General features: G+C 49.8%; 1 protein-coding gene across 5 annotated transcripts; it reads left to right on the top strand.

Annotated features, from left to right (window-relative positions):
• The first annotated feature begins 627 nt into the window (after positions 1 to 627).
• On the top strand, positions 628 to 18889 carry Adgre5 (adhesion G protein-coupled receptor E5). Of its 5 annotated transcripts, none has more exons than XM_051194920.1 (20): positions 628 to 835; positions 7151 to 7201; positions 7400 to 7528; positions 7959 to 8117; positions 9831 to 9968; positions 11656 to 11802; positions 12454 to 12600; positions 12681 to 12727; positions 12831 to 12908; positions 13707 to 13884; positions 13960 to 14076; positions 14229 to 14449; positions 16077 to 16241; positions 16845 to 17036; positions 17221 to 17447; positions 17528 to 17597; positions 17682 to 17773; positions 17866 to 18034; positions 18156 to 18260; positions 18339 to 18889. In XM_051194920.1, exons 1-20 carry the CDS (start codon positions 805 to 807, stop codon positions 18366 to 18368), a joined length of 2493 nt encoding a protein of 830 aa, XP_051050877.1. In that variant the 5' UTR covers positions 628 to 804; the 3' UTR covers positions 18369 to 18889. The 5 variants fall into 5 exon arrangements, with proteins under 5 accessions (XP_051050877.1, XP_051050879.1, XP_051050878.1 ...); XM_051194919.1 differs by having other exon boundaries at positions 649 to 835; positions 9813 to 9968; XM_051194922.1 differs by lacking the exon at positions 9831 to 9968.
• The last annotated feature ends 96 nt before the right edge of the window (positions 18890 to 18985 follow it).

Raw genomic sequence — 18985 nt, 5'->3', positions numbered from 1 at the left:
CGGTTCTCACTGCATAGCCCTCCCTGGCTGGCCTGGAACTCTTTTGTGGCCAAGGATGGCCTCGGGTTTCATCTCTGCTTTCCAGAGTGCAGGGATTTTTATTACAGGAGGGCACAACCATGACACGTTCCGTTTTTCTTTGTGAGAAGGTGTCATGTAGTCCTGGCATGTTCCAAATGTGACAAAAAGAGGGATGACTTTGAACTCCTGATGAATGCTGGAGTTACAGGCTCGCGCTCCTTTGCCTGCCGGTTTATGTGCCAATGAAGCCAGACAGGGCCTTCGAGCATGTTAAGCAAGCGCTACACACACTGAGCCCTGACATTTCTCCTTCTCCCTCTGGCATCCCAGAAAGGCACTCTGCCCTCCTCTGATTCTTATTTTGCCTCAGGCTTCTCTGAGCCTCAGTTTCCCTCCTGAAAAGGAAACGGGAAAGTCCTGCTAGTGGAAATGGAGGTCGTTCAGGAGCATAGGGCGTCGCTCCGGTGGGAGCTCCACCCAGCTCTTTTCGACGGGACTGTGTCCCTGTCCCCCTGACACCTCGTCGGCACCGCCCAGCTCTGCGGCCGGCCGCCTGTCCGCAGGGCGGGTGACTGGGACGGGAGCGCGCGCGCGCGCCGGGTTGGGTTTGTTTCAGGCGCGGAAGCGCGCCGCGCTCTGGGGCTGTTTCCCCGGCACTTTCCTGTTACTTTCCAGCGGGGAGGACAGTTCCGGGGAGGGCCCTGCCCACGCCCGGTGCATAAAGGCCCAGCCCAGTTGGCCGCCAACGCCCGCCAGCCCAGACGCCGTCGGTTCCGCGCCACCATGAGAGGCATCCACCGTCGCCTCCTGATCGGTGAGACCTCGGGGTTGCGCGGGGCCGGGAGGCAGTTCGCGGGACGTGGCCAGGCGGGGCAGGGGCTGGCAAAGCTCACGCACCTGTATGCCCCAGAAGGTTCTCAGGGGTGCTGGTCCTGACTGCTGCCAATTTGGAGGCTAAGAGGGGGAAACTGAGGCACGGGGGCATATAAAGGGGGTGACAAAGCCGGCATGGTGACACGGCATTAGAGAGGCTGGGACAGGAGGGTCACCAGTTAGTTCCAGGTCAGCCTGGGCTGTGCAACAAGACCCAGTCTGAAAAGGACAAAAGAATAAGGAATTCAGACCTCGAGCTGGAGAGAGGTTAAGAGCTTTAAGACAGGACATGGTTGGTTTTCATCCAGCACCCACATGGTGACTCACTGGAGTCTGCAGCTTCAGGGGATCCAACACTCTTTTCTGGCTTCCACGGTCAGTGCGCAAAACGCACACATACAGCAGTTGGGAAAAAAGAAAGAAAGAAAGAAAAGAAAGAAAAGAAGAAAGAAAGAAAGAAAGAAAGAAAGAAAGAAATGCAGGATAAAGTAGACACTTTAGTGTGGAGCACGAGTCAGTGTGAGAACCACTCTTTCAATGAGGGTGGGAACCCTAGGATGTCCCGGGTTGTCTCAGTGCCAGGGACATTGCAAAGACCCCCTTGGGACCTGCCTGGGACTGAGCTGCTGCCTGAAGGGATCTTGTCACACTGAGTTTGAACTTGGACTTTCCCGCCCCACCCTGAGTGTCTCTAACCACTATCTGACTACTAAGTTACCTAAGTAACTTGATAACAAACAATGAAGAAATGGAACTTGGGGTGCAAACTGGGGTTACCCCAACCACAATGACTGGCCAGTGTGCCAGCAGCAGGTGGCAGCTCAGTGGCCTGTGGGCTCTGGAGCCAGAACTAGAGTCTCAGTGGGGCACAGTTGGTGGCAGACAGCTGCAGAGGCCTGCCTGGCTGTCACTGGGCTGGGTCACAGTGACTTTGGGCTTCACTTTACTCCTCTGTCAAATGGAACAAGACCAGCTGCATTTTATGATACTGTTTCAAGGGCTAAGAGTTTGTATGCAAACTTTCTGGTTCACAACTTGAATTAACTGAACACATGGGCGTGGTGTCTGCCTCCTGGTAGTGGAGGCAGGAGGATCAGAAATTCAAGGTCATTCCCTGCTGCATATGAGTTTGAGGCCATGGGAGATCTTGTCTCAAAAAGCAATGAACTAGCCTAGCTGGTGTCTGCAATTCCAGTGTAGAGGAGGCAGGAAGATCCTGGGAATTGGAAGTTTCCAGCACACACACACACACACACACACACACACACACACACACACACACACACGAGGAAAGAGAGAGAGAGAGAAATAGAGAGAGGTGGATACTGTTTTACCATTGTGATTATTATTTTTCTGGGTAAGATGCTGGAGGGCGGTCTCCAGTAGGAAGCACAAAGGTTACCCTACCCCACTCCTGGATTTCCTAAACCGGAGGAGTCCCGTGGCTCCAGTTTGAGCCTGGGAATTTGAACCAGATGTGTTTGGGAGCAGAAGAGAGCTGCTGTGCTCCTGTTTGGTTAACTTCCAAGTCTCCAGATGTAGGCAGTCTGGCTTTGGCTTCAGGGTAGTGGGGTAGAACCCAGCCCAGGGTGAGGAGACAAGAAACCCTCCCTGCCTGGGTGACACTCTGCTGCTCCAGGCTGACCCCAGTCCTTGCCTCCGGCTGCTGCTCTCAGTCTTTTCTGGGTTTCTTTGGAGACAAGATTTCATGGTAGTTAAGGATGACCTTGAACTTCTGATCCTCCTGCTTCCCCCTTTGAGGGCTGAGATCACAGGCTTGTGCAACTAGGCCTGACTTCATTTTTTTTTTTTGGTTTTGTTTTTGAGACAGGGTTTGGCACTGCAGCTGTAGCTCTGACAGGTTTCGTACTTGTGATAATCCCCCTACTTCTGTTTTGCTCGTTTTTGAGACAGGGTCTTGCTCTGTAGCCTTAGCTGTCATGGAGCTCCGTATGTACAACAGGCTGGACAGAGTTCCACCTGCCTCTTCCTTACCAATGCTGGGCTTGCATCACCATGCCCATCCTGGCACGGTTCTGAGTCTTAAAGTCACTTAAGGGGATGGCCAGATGGCTCCGTGGTTAAGAGCACTTGCTGTCTTGCAGAAAATGGGGATTCAGTTCCCCGCAGCCACGTAGTGGCTCACAACCATCTTTGACTCCAATTCTTGGAGCTCCACGGCCCTCTTCTGACCTCCCTAGGCACCAGGCAACATGCATGCAGACAAAGCATCCATAGACATAAAAAGAAATCAGTATTGTTTTTCAGAAAGTTACTTGACGGCTGGGAAGAGGGCTCTGTCAGTAAATGATCTATGGAATCTGTGATCTCAGTGTCGTAGCAGGGAGGCTGATAGAGCCCTGTGGCTGCACGTACTGGTACTATACTTTAGGAACTGTGGATTGCCTGGGGCCCACCCTGGAAACAATGTCATTTTTGTGGTCTGTCCTACAAAGAGGAACTGGGTTCTGATGGGGGTGGGGAAGAATTCCAGCCCTATGGCCTAAGAGGAGGAAGAAAGAGAAATTCTAACTTCAGGGGGACAGCTGCCTGGCTGGGGTGCCCCAGCGTCAGGTCACCCCAGCATCAAGGGGGTGAGTGTCGCTTGGAGCCTCTGGCCCTCTATTGGCCTCAGGGGAACCCAGTCAGACAAAGACTGAAGCCCTCTGAGAGACGCTGCCCCCCCCAACTCTGCTCTTCCTGGCTGACTCCAGGACCCCCTAAGAGCCAGGCATGCAGCCCATCCAGTGGTGGATTAATCATCCATAAAATGACTCCCTCCATCTCCCCCACCAACACTTCACCCTAGGGCTCCCTCCAGGACTCCTGTTAGGACCCTTTCCTTGAACTCTGTCCCCCAGGCTGTCCCCAGGCTCCCTGCTTCTCAGACACCTCCCCTCCCCACTTTCCATCTGCACACTCCACCCCCCTGTCCTGTACTGAGAGGGAAACAGGGCTTCACACCTTGCGAGGCCCACATCTTCACACATACTACACCGCACTCTTTCTCTTGATTTTTATTGTGAGGCAGGCTCTTGTGCCTATGGTCTGTAGTCTAGGCTGGGAACTTTCAATCCTCTTGCCTTGGCATCTCAAGTAGTTGTCATTATAGGACTTGGTTTCCAGTCTCTCTCGCATTTTATTTAGTTTGTGTGTATGATTGTTTTGCTTGCCTATATGTGTATGTGCCATGTGAATGCCTAGTAGCCTTGGAGACCAGAAGAAGGCACTGAAATCCCTGGAACTGGAGTTAGAGACAGTTGTGAACCAGAGTGAGCACTGGAAATGGAACCCTGTCTACTTGAAGAGCAGCCAGTACTCTTCTCTGCTGCCCGTCTCTCCAGATGCCATCTCTCTCTCTCTCTCTCTCTCTCTCTCTCTCTCTCTCTCTCTCTCTCTCTCTCTCTCTCTTTCTGGGGGCTGTTTTAGAGACAGGGTTTCTTTTTGTAGCCCTGGCTGTCCTGGAACTTGCTTTGTAGACCAGACTGGCCTGGAACTCACAGAGATCTGCCTGCCTTTGCCTCCCAAGTACTAGGATTAAAAACATGTGCCATCCATTGCCTGGGTCAATTTTTCATTTTATTTTTTGTGTGGGTGGATATGTGCACTCTCACATTCCATGACACACACATAGAGGCCAATTCTCTCCTCCCCTGTGGGTCCCGGCTGTTAATTCAGAAGTCAGGTTATGGGGCTTAGCAGCAAGTACCTTTATCTGAGTTTCCTTCTCTTCTCCCTCCTCCAACCACCACTCCCTTTCATTTTTTGGTCCTGGACCTTGTTTCAGTCAGGTTCCCCCTACATTGCCCAGGCTGCCCTTGAATTTTGTGTAACTTTTAACTTGAGAGCTTCCTGCCTCAGCCTCAGCGCTGGATTCCACACTCACTCCCTGATTCCCATTCTCTTTTGCTGCTTCTCTGTTTCTTATCCTTCTTTTCTCTCTGCCTCTGCCTTCTTGGATGTCTGTCTCTAGTGACTGCTCTGTTGCTTATGGCTTCCAGTTCTGCCTTGGTGGAATGACTGCCAACAACAGCAAGGTAATAAGCCTGTGTTCAACAGCTACCCACTCTCTGCCACAGCCACTTCCTGTGTGGGAGGAGCCCTCTCTGCTTGTCACCACCAGTTCATGAGGTTGGCAGTGGGTATGTGTGGTGTTGGAGTGTCAAAGCTGGAATAGGGCCTGGCAGACATAGTTCAAGCTGTCATTCTTTCCTAAAGAATGACAAGGATCTGGCCTGGTGGCACAGGCCTGTCCCAGCTCCTCAGGTCACTGGGGCAGAAGATTTGAAGTGCAAGCCCAGCCTGAACAACTTAGGAATGGAGTAAAAGGAGGGTTTGGGAATGAGACTCAGTAGTAGAGCACTTGCCTAGCATGCAAAGGCCTGGGTTTCATCCCAGCATTATGAGAGAAAACAACACAAAACATGATAGCTCTGACAAGGTGGAGGCTGAAGAGTCAGGAGTTCAAGGTCATCCTTAGCTTTGTAGCCAGTTTCAGGCCACCCTGGGCTACATGAGGTGGACAAGATGATTCAACTGCTGTATGTAAACCCGATGACCTAAATTTAATCCATGGGACTCCTTGTGGTGAAAAGAGAAACAACCTCCACATGGGTTGTAGTGGCGCACGCACGTACACACACACACACACACACACACACACACACACAAATGTGCTAGTTTTTTGTCAACTTGGCACAAGTTATATCATTTGGGAAGAGGGAACCTCAACTGCGAAAATCCCACAAGTTGGCCTGTAGGCAAGTCTGTGGACTATTTTCTTGATTACTAATTGATGTGAGGACCAGCCCTTTTTTGTGAGTTTATTTTTACACTTACTCTTTGTCTTGGTTTGATTTCTATGCTGTGATAAAAAATAACCCCTGGGCAGGTGATCCTAAGTTGTATAAAAGAGGAGGTTGAGCTGGGTGGTGTGGCGCATGCCTTTGATCCCAGCACTCGGGAGGCAGTGGCAGGTGGATCTCTGAGTTCAAGACTAGCCTGGTCTACACAGTGAATTCCGGGACAGTTACACAGAGAAACCCTGTCTTGAAAAACAAAAGAGCAGGCTGAGCAAGCCATGAGGAGCAAGCTAGTGAGTGTCGTTCCTCCAAGGTCTCTGCTTCTGTCTCCTGCCTTGACTTTCCCTGAAAATAGACTAATCTGTAAGCAAATAAACCCTTTCCTGCCCAGTTTGCTTTTGATCATGTTGTTTTATCACAGTATAGAGACCAAAGACAATGGTAAACCAGGCAGTGGTGGTGCATGCCTTTAATCCCAGCACTCAGAAGGCAGAGACAGGCAGATTTCTGTGAATTCAAGGCCAGCCTGGTCTACAGAGTGAGTTCCAGAGCTATAGAGACAGACTATGTCTCAAAAAAAAAAAAAAAAAAAAAAAGAGTTAATGCCTTGGCCATGTAGGGTTTGTCTCCATAAAGGGAGATCACCATCACCTCCATCTACAAGCACCTCCATTAGCAGGGACTATGGGCACCGATTCTCTGGCTGTAGGTGTCTGAGCCACAGGAAGCAACATCTGGGTTTTGTAATTTTTCTCTTTGTCTTGTTTTTGAGTCAGAATCTCATTGTGTAACTTAGGCTCTCCCTGGCTTTCTGTTTGTTTGTTTATTGTTTTAGAGACAGACTCTTATAGCCTAGGCTGGTCTTAACCTCACTATGTAGCCAAGGGTGACCTCAAACTTCTAATCCTCTTGTGCCCGCCCAATATTGGGATTACAGATATATACCCCATACTTAACTTTGTGAAATTTGTTGTTGCTGTTTGCTCGCTCGCTTGTTTACTTTTTTTTAAAGATCTATTTATTTGTTTTATGTATACAGCATTCTGTTTGCATGTTTGCCTGCACACCAAAAAAGGGCATCAAATCTCATTGTAGATAGTTGTGGACTGCCATGGGGGTGCTGGGAATTGAACTCATGACCTGTGGAAGAGCAGTGAGTGCTCTTAATGAAACATCTCCCCAGCCCGGGTTTTTTTTTTTTTTTTTTTTTTTTTTTTTTTTTTGAGACAGGGTCTCAGTATGTAATCCTGGGTTGGACTTGAGTTCCTAATTCTCCTGCCTCAACCTCCTGAGTGACTGAATTATAAGCATGTATCATTATCCCTGGCTACTGGGTCTGTTTTGAGTATTAACTACAGAGTCTCAGCCTGGACAGGGTCAACACCTGCTGCCCACAGATGCCCAGCTTTGGCCTCCTGTCTCTGCACAGCTGACCATCTTTTGCTTTGTTGCAGTGGTGTACATCCTACTGAGCCTGGCAGGAGCTCAGGCCCAGACGACTACGGGTAAGTCCATCAGACAGAGGGCTCCAAGGCCAGAGCTGGGGAGGGAATCCTGCTGCCAACCACAGCCTCAGGAGATGGGTGGGCAGCTGCTGGGGAAGTTTAAGGCCACCTGCAAACTTTCCTAAGATTCTGTTCTGAGTGGCAGCTCCCCTCTACTGGGCCAACTTCACTCTCTTACCAAAATATCTGTCCCCACAGGCTGTGCCCACTGGTGCCCAAATAACTCAGAATGTGTCAGTGCGAAAAGCTGTCAATGCAAGGCAGGCTTCGCCTCAAGTTATCCAGTTGGCAAAGAGCTCATCACCAACCCCTCATGGAGTTGTGAAGGTACAGGGGCTTGGAGACAGGCACATAGAGAAATGACAAGGTGTGGTCTGGGCCTAGGGTCTCAGATTCATCAAATACAGAAAAAGAAAGCAAGATGGGGGGGGGCATGAAGTGAGCAGGTAGGGCTTCCTGAGTGAGGGGGCCTAGGTTCTAGGAATCTGTGCCTGAATGTGGCTTTAGGACTGGGGAGGAAGCTGGCCTCACATTGGTATTGTCTATCCAGAGGACTGTGAAGAGCAGAGCTGGCCTGCTCGCAGCCTTCAGGAATAGCTAGCTCAAGCTTTTGCACAGCCTCATGAGCACAGCCCATAATTTTCCTCAAAGATGCTGAAACATCAACAGTTCCATGCTGCAGTCAGGTGGGGTGGGGGTCCCTCCTTTAGAGAACTTTGAGATTTGGGATGTGACCCTTATGCCTGTTGTGTTATAGACATCAACGAGTGTTTACAACAAAGTGTAACAATCACCTGTGGACCATTTGCCACGTGTCAGAACACAGAGGGGAGCTACTACTGCACTTGCAACGTGGGATATAAGCTCGCTTCTGGGGCAGAGTCTTTTGCTAACAAGAGTGAGAATACATGTGAAGGTAAGAGCCGCCGATACCTTCATCTCGCTCATGTCATCTTCAAGGTCACCAGCATAATCATACAGCAGCCACAAGGCAGGGCCCTGATGTGGGTTCTACTCCTGTGTCTGTTCTGGGCCATGTGTCACATCCACAAGCATAGATATTCGGGGAGGAGGGGACATTTGGGACCCCTGTGCCCAGGTCTCATCCTGATTCCTGAGTGTGACTCAGAAAGCCCTGTTTGGTTGGCTGTTGCGGTGCACGTCTGTCATCCAAACACTGGAGTTTCAGGCTAGAGTATGAGTCAGGGAATGAACATGTAGTGAGTTCCAGCACAGCCAGAGTTAATGTAGAAAGATTGAGAAAAAAAAAAAAAAAAAAAAAGCCAGGCTAATTGGTGCAGGCCCTTAATCCTAACACTCAGGAAGCAGAGGTAGGCAGATCTCTGTGAGTTCAAGGCCAGCCTGGTCTACAGAGTGAGTTCCAGAACAGCCACAGCCAGGGCTACAGAGAAATTCTGTCTCGAAAAATCAAACCAAAACAAACAAAAAGAATTCTCCATGCATCTTTTCCTGTGTCTTCTGTCTGTCTTAACAAAGGGGTGGGAAACACAGCATGGGAAAGGAATGAAGAATTCTCAACAGAAATCTTTAAGAGAACTTTATAAGGAAAACATAATTTTATTTACCCAGAATAGCAAACAGACATTACCAACCTATATTCACATGCTGTTGACAGCATTATAGTGGGTATTTGTTGTGTAAAGTTGTTTCCAACCTATTGGTTGTTTTCAGTAAAGATTACCACAACATACTCATACACACAAAGGCACACACTTGCATTATTCTGGGTCAGGAGCGTAGAAGAGAACATAGTGTAAGATTAAAAAAGCTATGTATGCATTAACTTAGGCTGTAAAGCTGCTGACATGGGCAGTCCAAGGCACAGCAGGGTTGCATACATTGTCTTTTAAATGTAAGTTAGACTTAGACAGTAGGACAGCAGTTTAAGCATATACTCTTAACTGATCTCAAGGCAGATTATTAACATGACAGCAAGATCTGAAAAAAGTTCATTCTCTTTAAGTGCAAGAGATGTTTTCAAAGCCATGTATGAGGCACACACCTTTAATCCCAGCATTTGGGAGGCAGAGACAGGCAGACCTCTATAAGTTTGAGGCCAGCCTGATCTACATAGTGAGTTCCAGGACAGCCAAGGCTACATAATGAGATCCTATCTTAAAGAGAAAGACACACACATACACACACGCACACATATAGGTAGATTTTCAGAAAAATATATCAATACATGAGGTGACACAAGAGTCCCCATGGACCCCAAGGAAGATGACAGAGAGTATCCATCCATCTTAGAGCCGGGACCCATTCAATGCCTAAGGCACTGGCTGAGCCATCACCTAGTGCTCCAGACTCCAAATGTACTGCTTGGAGGACACACCCACCTGGATCACACTCAAAGGATGGCAGGAGCCCTTGGCCTTATCCTCTGCTCCTTTTCTACTACTTGGTTTTGGAAGTTCAGAAGTTTCTTCTGCTCATCTGCATCTCATTCTCATAAGCCACCATCCTTCTGCCCATCTACATTTCATTTGCGTAAGCCAACATCCCTCTGCTCATCTGCATCTCATTTGCATAAATCATAAGGATGGCATTCAGAATACCCTGCCTCTACCACGAGCACGTTCCACTGCAGTGTCTGTCATCTTCCCAGCATCAGTGGACACTGGGGTGACACCTACCCCCTCCGAGATCCACACAGTTACTGCTGCGCCTGGAAACCTCCCTAAGCAGCCAGCTGCTGTACACCCATGGACACAGCCTGGAGACCCAAGAGAAAAGACACCCAAGGGTAGGCTACATTCTCTGCCATTGCTCCTGCTGGACGACAACACTTGGTGCCTGGACCCCCTTTTTGGTCAGCCTTGTCCAGTGCTCCACCCAATCATCATTCTAACTATCCCCAACAATTATGGTTCCTGGAAAACAGCATAGAATGGTGTGGCTAGATTGGGCAGGGTGACATCAACCCCACAGGTAATCAGAGTTGAAGGCAAACACTGTGTAAGAGAAGGTGTTATGGAGGGCCATTGCCCAGAACCCACCCTCACCTGACGATGTCAGCCCACAGCTGCCGGCCAAGCAACTCAGGACAAGGAATCAGGCTACACTCAGTGCATCTCCAGGTCTGTGACCATGACAGAAGAGAGGGCAGAAATGCCTATCATTCCTATTCCCGTGGACACAGCTCCCTTTCTGGGCACTGTGATATTGAAAAGCAGTCTTCAGCAGAATGCATGTTCTTACTTTAGACAAGTGACACCTGGCTGCACATCAGCTTGTCACCACACAGGCTAGTTCCCACGGTGTGGCACCCTGGCCTGTATAGTCTTATCCCTTCTTGCCCTGCCCCTTCCATTGAGCTTCTTTGTAGAAGGGGTGTGGCAAGTCTCAATCCTTCTCTACTGAACAGAGCAGAGATCTAGGGACCTAGTATGAGTGAGGCTGCATGGTCCTGAAGGTTCCTGGAATTCCACATAGAACTCTCCCAAGGGAACAGTACCCTGTGAGAATGGAGACAGAGGCTGCCATGCTATAGTCTCCCTTGCATTGGCTCTTCAGGGTCATATGTGGCCTTTGTTCCAAATCTTCAGGTTGGGATGTTGACAGCTGCCGCATTCCTATTGCTGGCAGCTAGGGAACCCTCTACTGCTTCCCTCCACATCTGGACAACAGAGTCAGAGCTACCACAGACTCTATATGATGCCTTCATATGAATTAGAAAGGGGTTTGCCCACAAGGAGGAGACTGGAATGTGCCAGATGCTTCTGTGTCATGAACCTAGCCTACTCTGAGTCTGAGCCTTCAACTTCAAGCACACAATCCCCTCTGTTTCTTCTCGTGAGATAGTTGAGGGCCAGAATCCCTGAGTCTATAGGGACACAGCATTTGCACCAATCCCCACGGCAGCTACACATGCAGGTGTCACCTGACCTCAAGCCCAGGCTGAGACCCGGAAGGTATGCACAGGTATACCCCCCAGAGGCAGCTGCAAGACTGGACAGGAGCTGGGAGGAGGTGAGGCAGGGCTGTAGCCTGAAGAGGGTGAAGTTCTGCAGAGTCTCAGGAGCTCCAAGAACTGTGAAGACTCCCCTGAGGATTCAGCTCCCCGCAACATGTTTCTGCAGGGTAGGGAGACCCCAGGATGTTCCGAGTCCAGCAGATCATGTGGTTCCCAGGGCTTGGCCCTTCCTCATCTGTGAGAACAGTATCACACCCTATTCTGAGGAGGGTTAGAAAGCAACAAGAGGCTTTGGTCAAGAAGTCCAGCCCCATGACTCAATCTGCTTCCTGGTTTTACCTCCTATAAACTGGGTCTCCTGATCCCTGCAGAGGTCACCATGAGGTGCTCTGCAGGTTAAGTAAAAGGTCACCAGGTGGCAACTGAATTTGAGGCAGTGAGAAGATGGGAAAGTGATGTAGCACATGGAGATGTATATGATTTGGGGCCAGGATGACCCTTTTGGTTTTGTTCCCAGATGTAAATGAATGCACCTCCGGGCAAAGCCACTGCCACCCATCCACCCATTGCATCAACAAGTTGGGCCACTATTGTTGCATCTGTCGCCAAGGCTGGAAACCTGTTCTTGGATCTCCCAATGGCCCGATCAGCACAATGTGCGAAGGTCCGGATGCCACGTTCCTAAGGACCCATAGTTCTTATTTAAGGTTTATTTTAGCCAGGTGTGGTGACACACACCTTTAATCACAGCACTTAGAAGGAAGGCAGGCAGGCAGAAGCAGGCTTATCTCTATGAGTTCCAGGGCCATGCATGTATAAAGACCCTGTTTTAAAATAAATATATATAATTTGTCTTGAGTGTACAAAAAATGTGCACCACATGGGTGTAGGTGCCTGAGGAAGTCAGAGGAGGCTGTCATATCCCCTGGAACTGAAGTCACAGATGATTTGTGAGCTACTTGATATGGATCCTGAACCAAAAGGTTAACTGAGGCATCTCATCAGTCCCATGTTTACTCAAGGGAATGAAAGAAGGCTCTGCTGGTCAGGCCTTAGTCTCTTGAGGTTGAATTTAAAAAGTTCTGAGATCCAGGAAAGGAGCTGGGATATGAAGGGGACTCCCCAGATGCCTTCGTAGTTTCTATTTTCACAAATACATTTGCCTTAGGCCCTGCACATTCCCTAAACCCATCATGTACCACTCACTGAGGTCACCAGGGATCAGTACCTCAGGCCAGGGACTGTAGCAATGCCAAGGAAGGGACTGGGACTGGGACCATGCAGGAAAGGACCTAACCCCCTTTTGTGTCCCCAGATATTGATGAGTGCAGCTCTGGGCAGCATCAGTGCCACAACTCCACCATTTGCATTAACGTCCCAGGCTCCTACAAATGCCACTGCCGCCCAGGTTGGAAGCCAATCTCTTGGTCCCTCTTGGGCCCAAAGAGCATCATATGCCAAGGTACCTGACCTAGCCACCCAGCATCTCCATGTCCTGCAAGTGCACTATGAGATTACTGAACCACAGTTCTGTCCCCACAGAGCCACATTTCCTGACATGGACACTGCTGCCCACAGCCCAGAGCCAGGTGAGTAGCCAGTGGGGACCAGGAGGCTGGATGCCTTCACAGTCTGTCCATCTCCTTTCAACTGTGCTGCTTCCCACCCATGACCCATCATTTCCCTTCCCAGAGTCTCTCTCAATTCTCCGTTGAAGTCCAGAAGCTGCTCAAAGACTTCCATCCAGACATGGCCAACTACACCATCCAGGTGAGGGAGAACTCTGGGGACCCCAGTGCAGCAGGGAACAAGCCACAGGCTGCAATGCAGACCAAAGTGTTCCATCCATCCAAGCAGTACTTGTGGTTTGAGGCACAGGGGCCTGGCATGTGCAGCCATGTGTGTGGCTGTGACACAAGGGTTGTAATGGCAATGACTGGAGTTAAGTAGAGTGTGGTGGCCTATGCTGCTTGGAGCCTGAAGAAGGATCTCAAGTCCCTGAGCTACTTAGCAAGGCCCTGTCAAAAAAGAAAGCAACAAAACAGGCCTGGGATAGCACAGTTGGTAGACTGCTTGCCCAACATGCAAAACAACCTGGGTCTAACCGCTAGCAGTGAATAAACGAGGTGTGGCTGTCACCCCAGAAGGTAGAGGCAGGAAGATCCAAAGCTCAAGGTCATAAACAAGTAATTTCCAGATTATAGGACTGGGGGTGTGGCTCAGTTGTAGAACATCAGCCTAGAATCCCCCAGTGAGGGGCTGGGAGCATGATTCAGCAGGCAGGGCCTTGGCAGTCACTGTGCTTGCTGGTGAATATGAGCTGTTATGACATCCAAGTGCACAGGGCCATAAAGCTCTTTTCTTATTTTACATCTCCATCCCAGTTCCCTCTCCCTCCCATGCCCCCTGACACCCCCGGTGTAAGTCTTAATGTATCCCTCCAGCTGGTTCCCCAAGCAACCCGTGTGGCTTTTCAGTGTCTGCTGATGGGAAGGGTGGTCTGGGTCCTTCATTCAGTCAGTTCCTGTGGCTCAAAACTTCAACAACTCTGTCACTTATCACCTCCAGAAACTCATTGATGCCATGGACCAGCTGTTGGAATCCCCCACAGATATAGAAACTCTAAACTCCACTGTCCGCCACCAAGTGGCCACCCAGTTGCTCAAGTATATGGAACAAACCCTTCGGACCTTGGCCAAATTCTTACCCAAAGGCCCCTTTACCTACACATCCCCTTCAAACACTGGTAAGGCTTCTTCCAGCCCCACCCCCAGGTACCGTCCTTGATTTCCCCAATCACCCACTGTCCCTGTCTCTTCAGAGCTGTCCTTAATGATCAAGGAGCAAGACAACAAAGATGTCACCACAATGTACTGCAGCCAAGATTGGGTGAAACTGGACTGGGCTATGACAGCTGGAGCCAAAAGCTCAGAAAACGGTAGGGTCCAGGGGAACCAGAGTGAGGTCTGGGATGCGGGACAGGCAGACACCAGCCCATGGGAGGACCCTAACAGCGTGAGGTGGGATGTCCCTTCTGGAGGGTGGCATACAGAGGAAGGATGGGAGGCAAGCCTGCATGTCTGCCCCCAGGCCTCTCCTTGGTGGGCATGTTATCCAGTCCAAACATGCAGAAGCTGTTAGCCAATGCCTCCATGAGCCTGTACCAGATCCGGGATATATTGGAAGAGCGCTTCGAAAGTCCAGTTCTAAATGTTTCACTCAAGCTAGTCTCAAACGTCAATTCCATCTTTCTGACCAACACGGACACTAAGAAGCTCGCCTCAAACATCACATTCAACTTCTCCTATCCTGTGAGTCCTTCAACAGAAGGGAGTCAGGGAGGGGGATACCCTGCTGTTCATGCGCTAACCAAAGTCAAGGTGGCCCTTCTTGACCCACACAGAAGGAGAACAACTCCCCAGTGTCCTGACTCCTTCCCTCCAACATATACACACAAATAAATAACTCCATCAAAAATACACAAAAAATTAATTAAAATTACAACTGGATATGGTGACACATGCCTTTAATTGTAGCACTTGGGAGGGTCTCTGAGGTTAGCCTGGTCTAGAGTTTCAGGATAGAACTCCATAGAGACGCTGTCTTCCAGCTGCTGGAGGGCAGGAGCTTCAAGTTCAAGGCCTGCCTGAACTAGAATGTATTTAAGGCCAGCCTGGGCAAGGCCTTGTCTTCAAACTCAGTGGTACATACTTGCTTAGAATTCAGAAAAGGCCTAGGTTCAGCCTCTAGTACTGCTGAATTAAATGAACAAATAACTAGCAGGTAAAGCTAGTAGTTGACTCAATGGTAGACTGTTTGCCTGTCATGGTAAGGTCCAGGGTTTGATTCTCAGTACCATGAAACATTAAAAAAAAAAACAAAAAACAAACAAACAAAAAAAAAACATAGTCTGAGCCTGCAAGATGGTTCAGCAGGCAAAGGTGCTTTCCACCAAGCCTAATTTAATTTCTGGCCTGAGCTCCATCTCCAAACCCTATACTGTAGGAGTAAAACAAGTACAGCCCCCATCAATGTAATTCTAAAACGGATTTTATGTCAACGGGTGCTTTGCCTGCATGTATGTCTGTGCATTACCTGTATGCCTGGTCCCATGGAGGTCAGAAGAAGGCACCATTCCTATAGACAGTTGTGAGCCACTGTGTGGGTCCTGGGAATTGAATCTGGGTCTTCTGGAACAACCGGTGCTCTTATGATCCACCCATGTCTTGTGAATGGTTTAAAGGCGTGTGTCACAGGCCCGGCAGTGGAGCACAATCCCAGCACTTGGGAGGCAAGCAGATTGCAGAGTTTGAGGCCAGCCTGGTCTACAGAGAGTCCCAGGATAGCCAGGGCTACCCAGAGAAACCCTGTCTTGACAAAAAATAATAAAAATAAATAAATAAAAGGTGTCACATCTGGCTATATACATGTTAACTTTAAAAGTTAAAAACAGTCTAGGCTGGTGATACAATTCATTTGGTAGAATATTTGTCTAGCATGCATGAAGTCCTAGATGCAAAGATGAAAGTTCTACATAAAATGTAATCCAAACACTCATGAGGTAGAAGAAGATAAAAGTCAGTGTCATCCTCAATCACACAGTGAGTTTGAGAGCAACCTAGAAATGTATGACTTTTAAGTTGATAGATACATGATATAGATAGGTAGATGAATATAGATAGCCCCTGAAATACATTCAATAAACTTAATTTTTGTTTTTAAGTTACAATCTGTAAGCAACCATTCCCCACTAATTCTTGTAATTTCTTGGGCATTTATTAACTGTTAACTGCTTGTGATTTGTCCTATCATTCCATTGCTGGCTCCCCATGCTCTCTGTGCAGAGTAGACATATTTATGTGACCACACGCAAGGTCCCCTGCTTACCCTCAGACCTTTAGTGTGTTCTGGACTACCTAATCACCTATCTGCCCATAGGTGTTGTCAACAAAGGCACGTCAAGACCTGATATGTGCCTTTTGGGACACTGATGCCGATGGGAATGGGCTCTGGTCCACTGACGGCTGCTCAATGAACGGCACTCTCTGCCACTGCAACCACCTGAGCAGCTTTGCCATCCTGATGGCCCAGTACCACGTGCAGGTAAGTGGTAAGCCCTGAAACCACAGGTATCCGTGCCTGACTAGGCAGGACCACAGGCTCCAGTCAAGAGTGCACCCCACTGGTTGTTCATGTAGGTCCCTTTGGATAGCCCCATGCCCTGCTTCTCAGTCCCTCCCCTCAAGTCCTCTGTGACCCAGTATCTGGTGGATGCTGGCCTCCGCCTCAGTCCCTGCACAAATGTGAGGTACTGCTAAAAATGCACCAGTTCAGGCAGATGAGATGGGCCAGTAAGTAAAGGTAGGCAGCCAGCCCTAATAACCTGAGTTTCATCTCCAGAGACCACATGCATTAGCAAATGCTTCACCCCATACACACAAATACATAAATGTGATTTAAAAAAAAAAAAAAGAGGCACTGTATAGAATTATCCCAAGTATAGTTTTCTGAACATGGCCAGAACCTGGGTTCATGGTCAGCTGGAATTATTAGCCAGGCAGGGTTGGCCCAGTGGTCAAAGATAGGCATGTGGGACCTCTGGCTTCTCATGGTTACTAAGCTGGGAGTTCCGAGTGTAGGAAAAGATGAGCCCACCTCACAACCCCAGGTGTGAGGGACCACTCATCCTGAGCTGCCTGCCCCTAGGATCGGAGACTGGAATTGATCACCAAGGTGGGGCTGTCGCTTTCGCTGCTGTGCCTGCTGCTGTGTATCCTGACCTTCCTGCTGGTGAAGCCCATCCAGAGCTCTCGAACCGTGGTGCACCTGCACCTGTGCATATGCCTTTTCCTGGGCTCTGTCATATTCCTGGTGGGCATCGAGAATGAAGGGGGTGAGGTATGTTCCTGTCCTGGCCTCACTAGGGCTCAGAGCTGAGACCTAGGAGGGTAGCCTGGTCTGTCCTGGGGCTCAGTGTGGAAGGTGCCCCATCAGGCTCTGATTGAGTCCAGCTGCTAGCTGTGTTAGCCTTGGAGGCCATTGGTCCTAGCCTGCACTGACAGCCCCCCCCCCACACCTACAGGTGAGCCTGCGCTGCCGCCTGGTGGCAATGATGCTACACTACATCTTCCTGGCGGCCTTCTGCTGGATGGCCCTGGAAGGCGTGGAGCTATACTTCCTTGTGGTGCGCGTGTTCCAGGGCCAGGGCCTGAGTACACAATGGCGCTGCCTGTTTGCTTATGGGGTTCCCTTCCTCATCGTAGCCATCTCAGCAGCTGCCAAAATGGAAGGATATGGGCAACAAACATAGTGAGTATGAGGAGGTGGGGCTGGAGTGGAGTGCTGGGACTTGGCCGGCAAGGCCACTGACCAGGCACCTTCTCTCCCAGCTGCTGGCTGAACCATAAGGAGGGGGGCTTTCTCTGGAGCTTTGTGGGACCCCTGGCCTTCATCATTTTCGTAAGTACTCTGGGTCCTGGAGGCCTGAGTAGCAAGACTACTAAACTCTTGTAGCCCTCTAACCCCTGATCCATGTCCCCTCAGTGTAACTCTGCCATTTTCGTGATTACTGTCTGGAAGCTCACAACAAAATTTTCTGAAATCAACCCAAACATGAAGAAATTAAGGAAGGCACGGTGAGAAGGACAGGGGGAAGTCTGGCAGGGCCTGAGCAGGGGAGTTGGGAGAGCTGGGGACAGACTGTTAGCTGCAACCGCCTGCCCCACAGGGTGCTGACCATCACAGCCATTGCCCAGCTCATCGTACTGGGCTGTACCTGGGTCTTCGGCCTGTTCCTCTTCGACCCCCACAGCATGTGGCTGTCCTACATCTTCACAGTGCTTAACTGCCTGCAGGGCCTCTTCCTCTACTTGATGCTCTGCCTGTTCAATAGGAAGGTAGGCAGACCAGAGCCAGAGCTGGCTGTGGGAAAAGCTTGGGATGAAGGGAGATAGGGCCAGGCCTGATTCCCACAACCAGCTTCCTTCCCGCCCCTAACCTGGTGCCTTGGGCTCACAGGTGAGGGAAGAGTACCGGAAGTGGGCCTGCATGGTTGCTGGCAACAAGTACTCAGAGTTCAGCTCTTCCACAACAGGCACTGGCACCAGCCAGAGTCAAACACGGGTAAGGAGTTGGCCTGGGGCAGGACTGGGAGGACACTCCTTCCTGAGAGCTCAGCCTCAAGGGCTCTTTTCTCTGCAGGCGCTCAGGCCCTCAGAATCAGGGATGTGAAGGCACATACTCAAAGCTGTCACTCTTCTGTCTTTTGTTCCTGCCATCTTCCCACCTTTGGCCCCATTTTTGATAAAGAAGGAATCTACACCTGGTGGTGAGCCCTGCAACAGGGTAAAGGGGCCACTGGTCCTGCTTCTGGTTGTCTCTGCACCATCACAGCTACTGCCTACCACAGAAACAGAAGCCAGCCAGCAGTGTCTGTAGCCCACTGCCCTGGTACATGAAACAGGCAGTCCTAGGGACAGTGCAGATCCCTTGACCTGGGCTCTTTGCAACTGTCTTTGGCACGTAAGAGGCCAGGGTGCTGGGTTCAACTTCCTTAAGCTAAGACTGATGCTATGTCAGCCACCAATGATCCTGCCTGCTGCCAAAGCTCACGGTACAGAGGCCCAGCTGCCCCACATCCAGGGCAGAAGGGTCTCACTGTTATAAAGGTTATATATTTTGTAATATTTTTTTAAACCTGTAAACCTCTCAATGTTGACACATAAAATTAAATATGCTGATGGGAAAAAAAAGGTGGCATGCTTGTTGGTGGACATGACTGCTGGTTTGGCCTCTGAGTTCATGAAATGCTGACCAAGAGAAGAAAGATAGGTCTGGAGCCAGACATC

This window comes from Phodopus roborovskii, unplaced genomic scaffold (assembly GCF_943737965.1).
Source record: "Phodopus roborovskii unplaced genomic scaffold, PHOROB, whole genome shotgun sequence".
Lineage (NCBI taxonomy): Eukaryota > Metazoa > Chordata > Mammalia > Rodentia > Cricetidae > Phodopus > Phodopus roborovskii.
Note: the sequence above shows the minus strand (reverse complement) of the source record. Positions and strands in the feature narration are given on the sequence as shown.

Bases quoted from the DNA above. Each gene is read 5' to 3' on its own strand.
- Adgre5 (XM_051194919.1), top strand. From the start codon at position 805: ATGAGAGGCATCCACCGTCGCCTCCTGATCG. The intron at 13,885-13,959 runs GTAAGGCTTCTT...CTGTCTCTTCAG, and splicing joins CACATCCCCTTCAAACACTG to AGCTGTCCTTAATGATCAAG. The intron at 17,598-17,681 runs GTAAGTACTCTG...ATGTCCCCTCAG, and splicing joins CCCTGGCCTTCATCATTTTC to TGTAACTCTGCCATTTTCGT.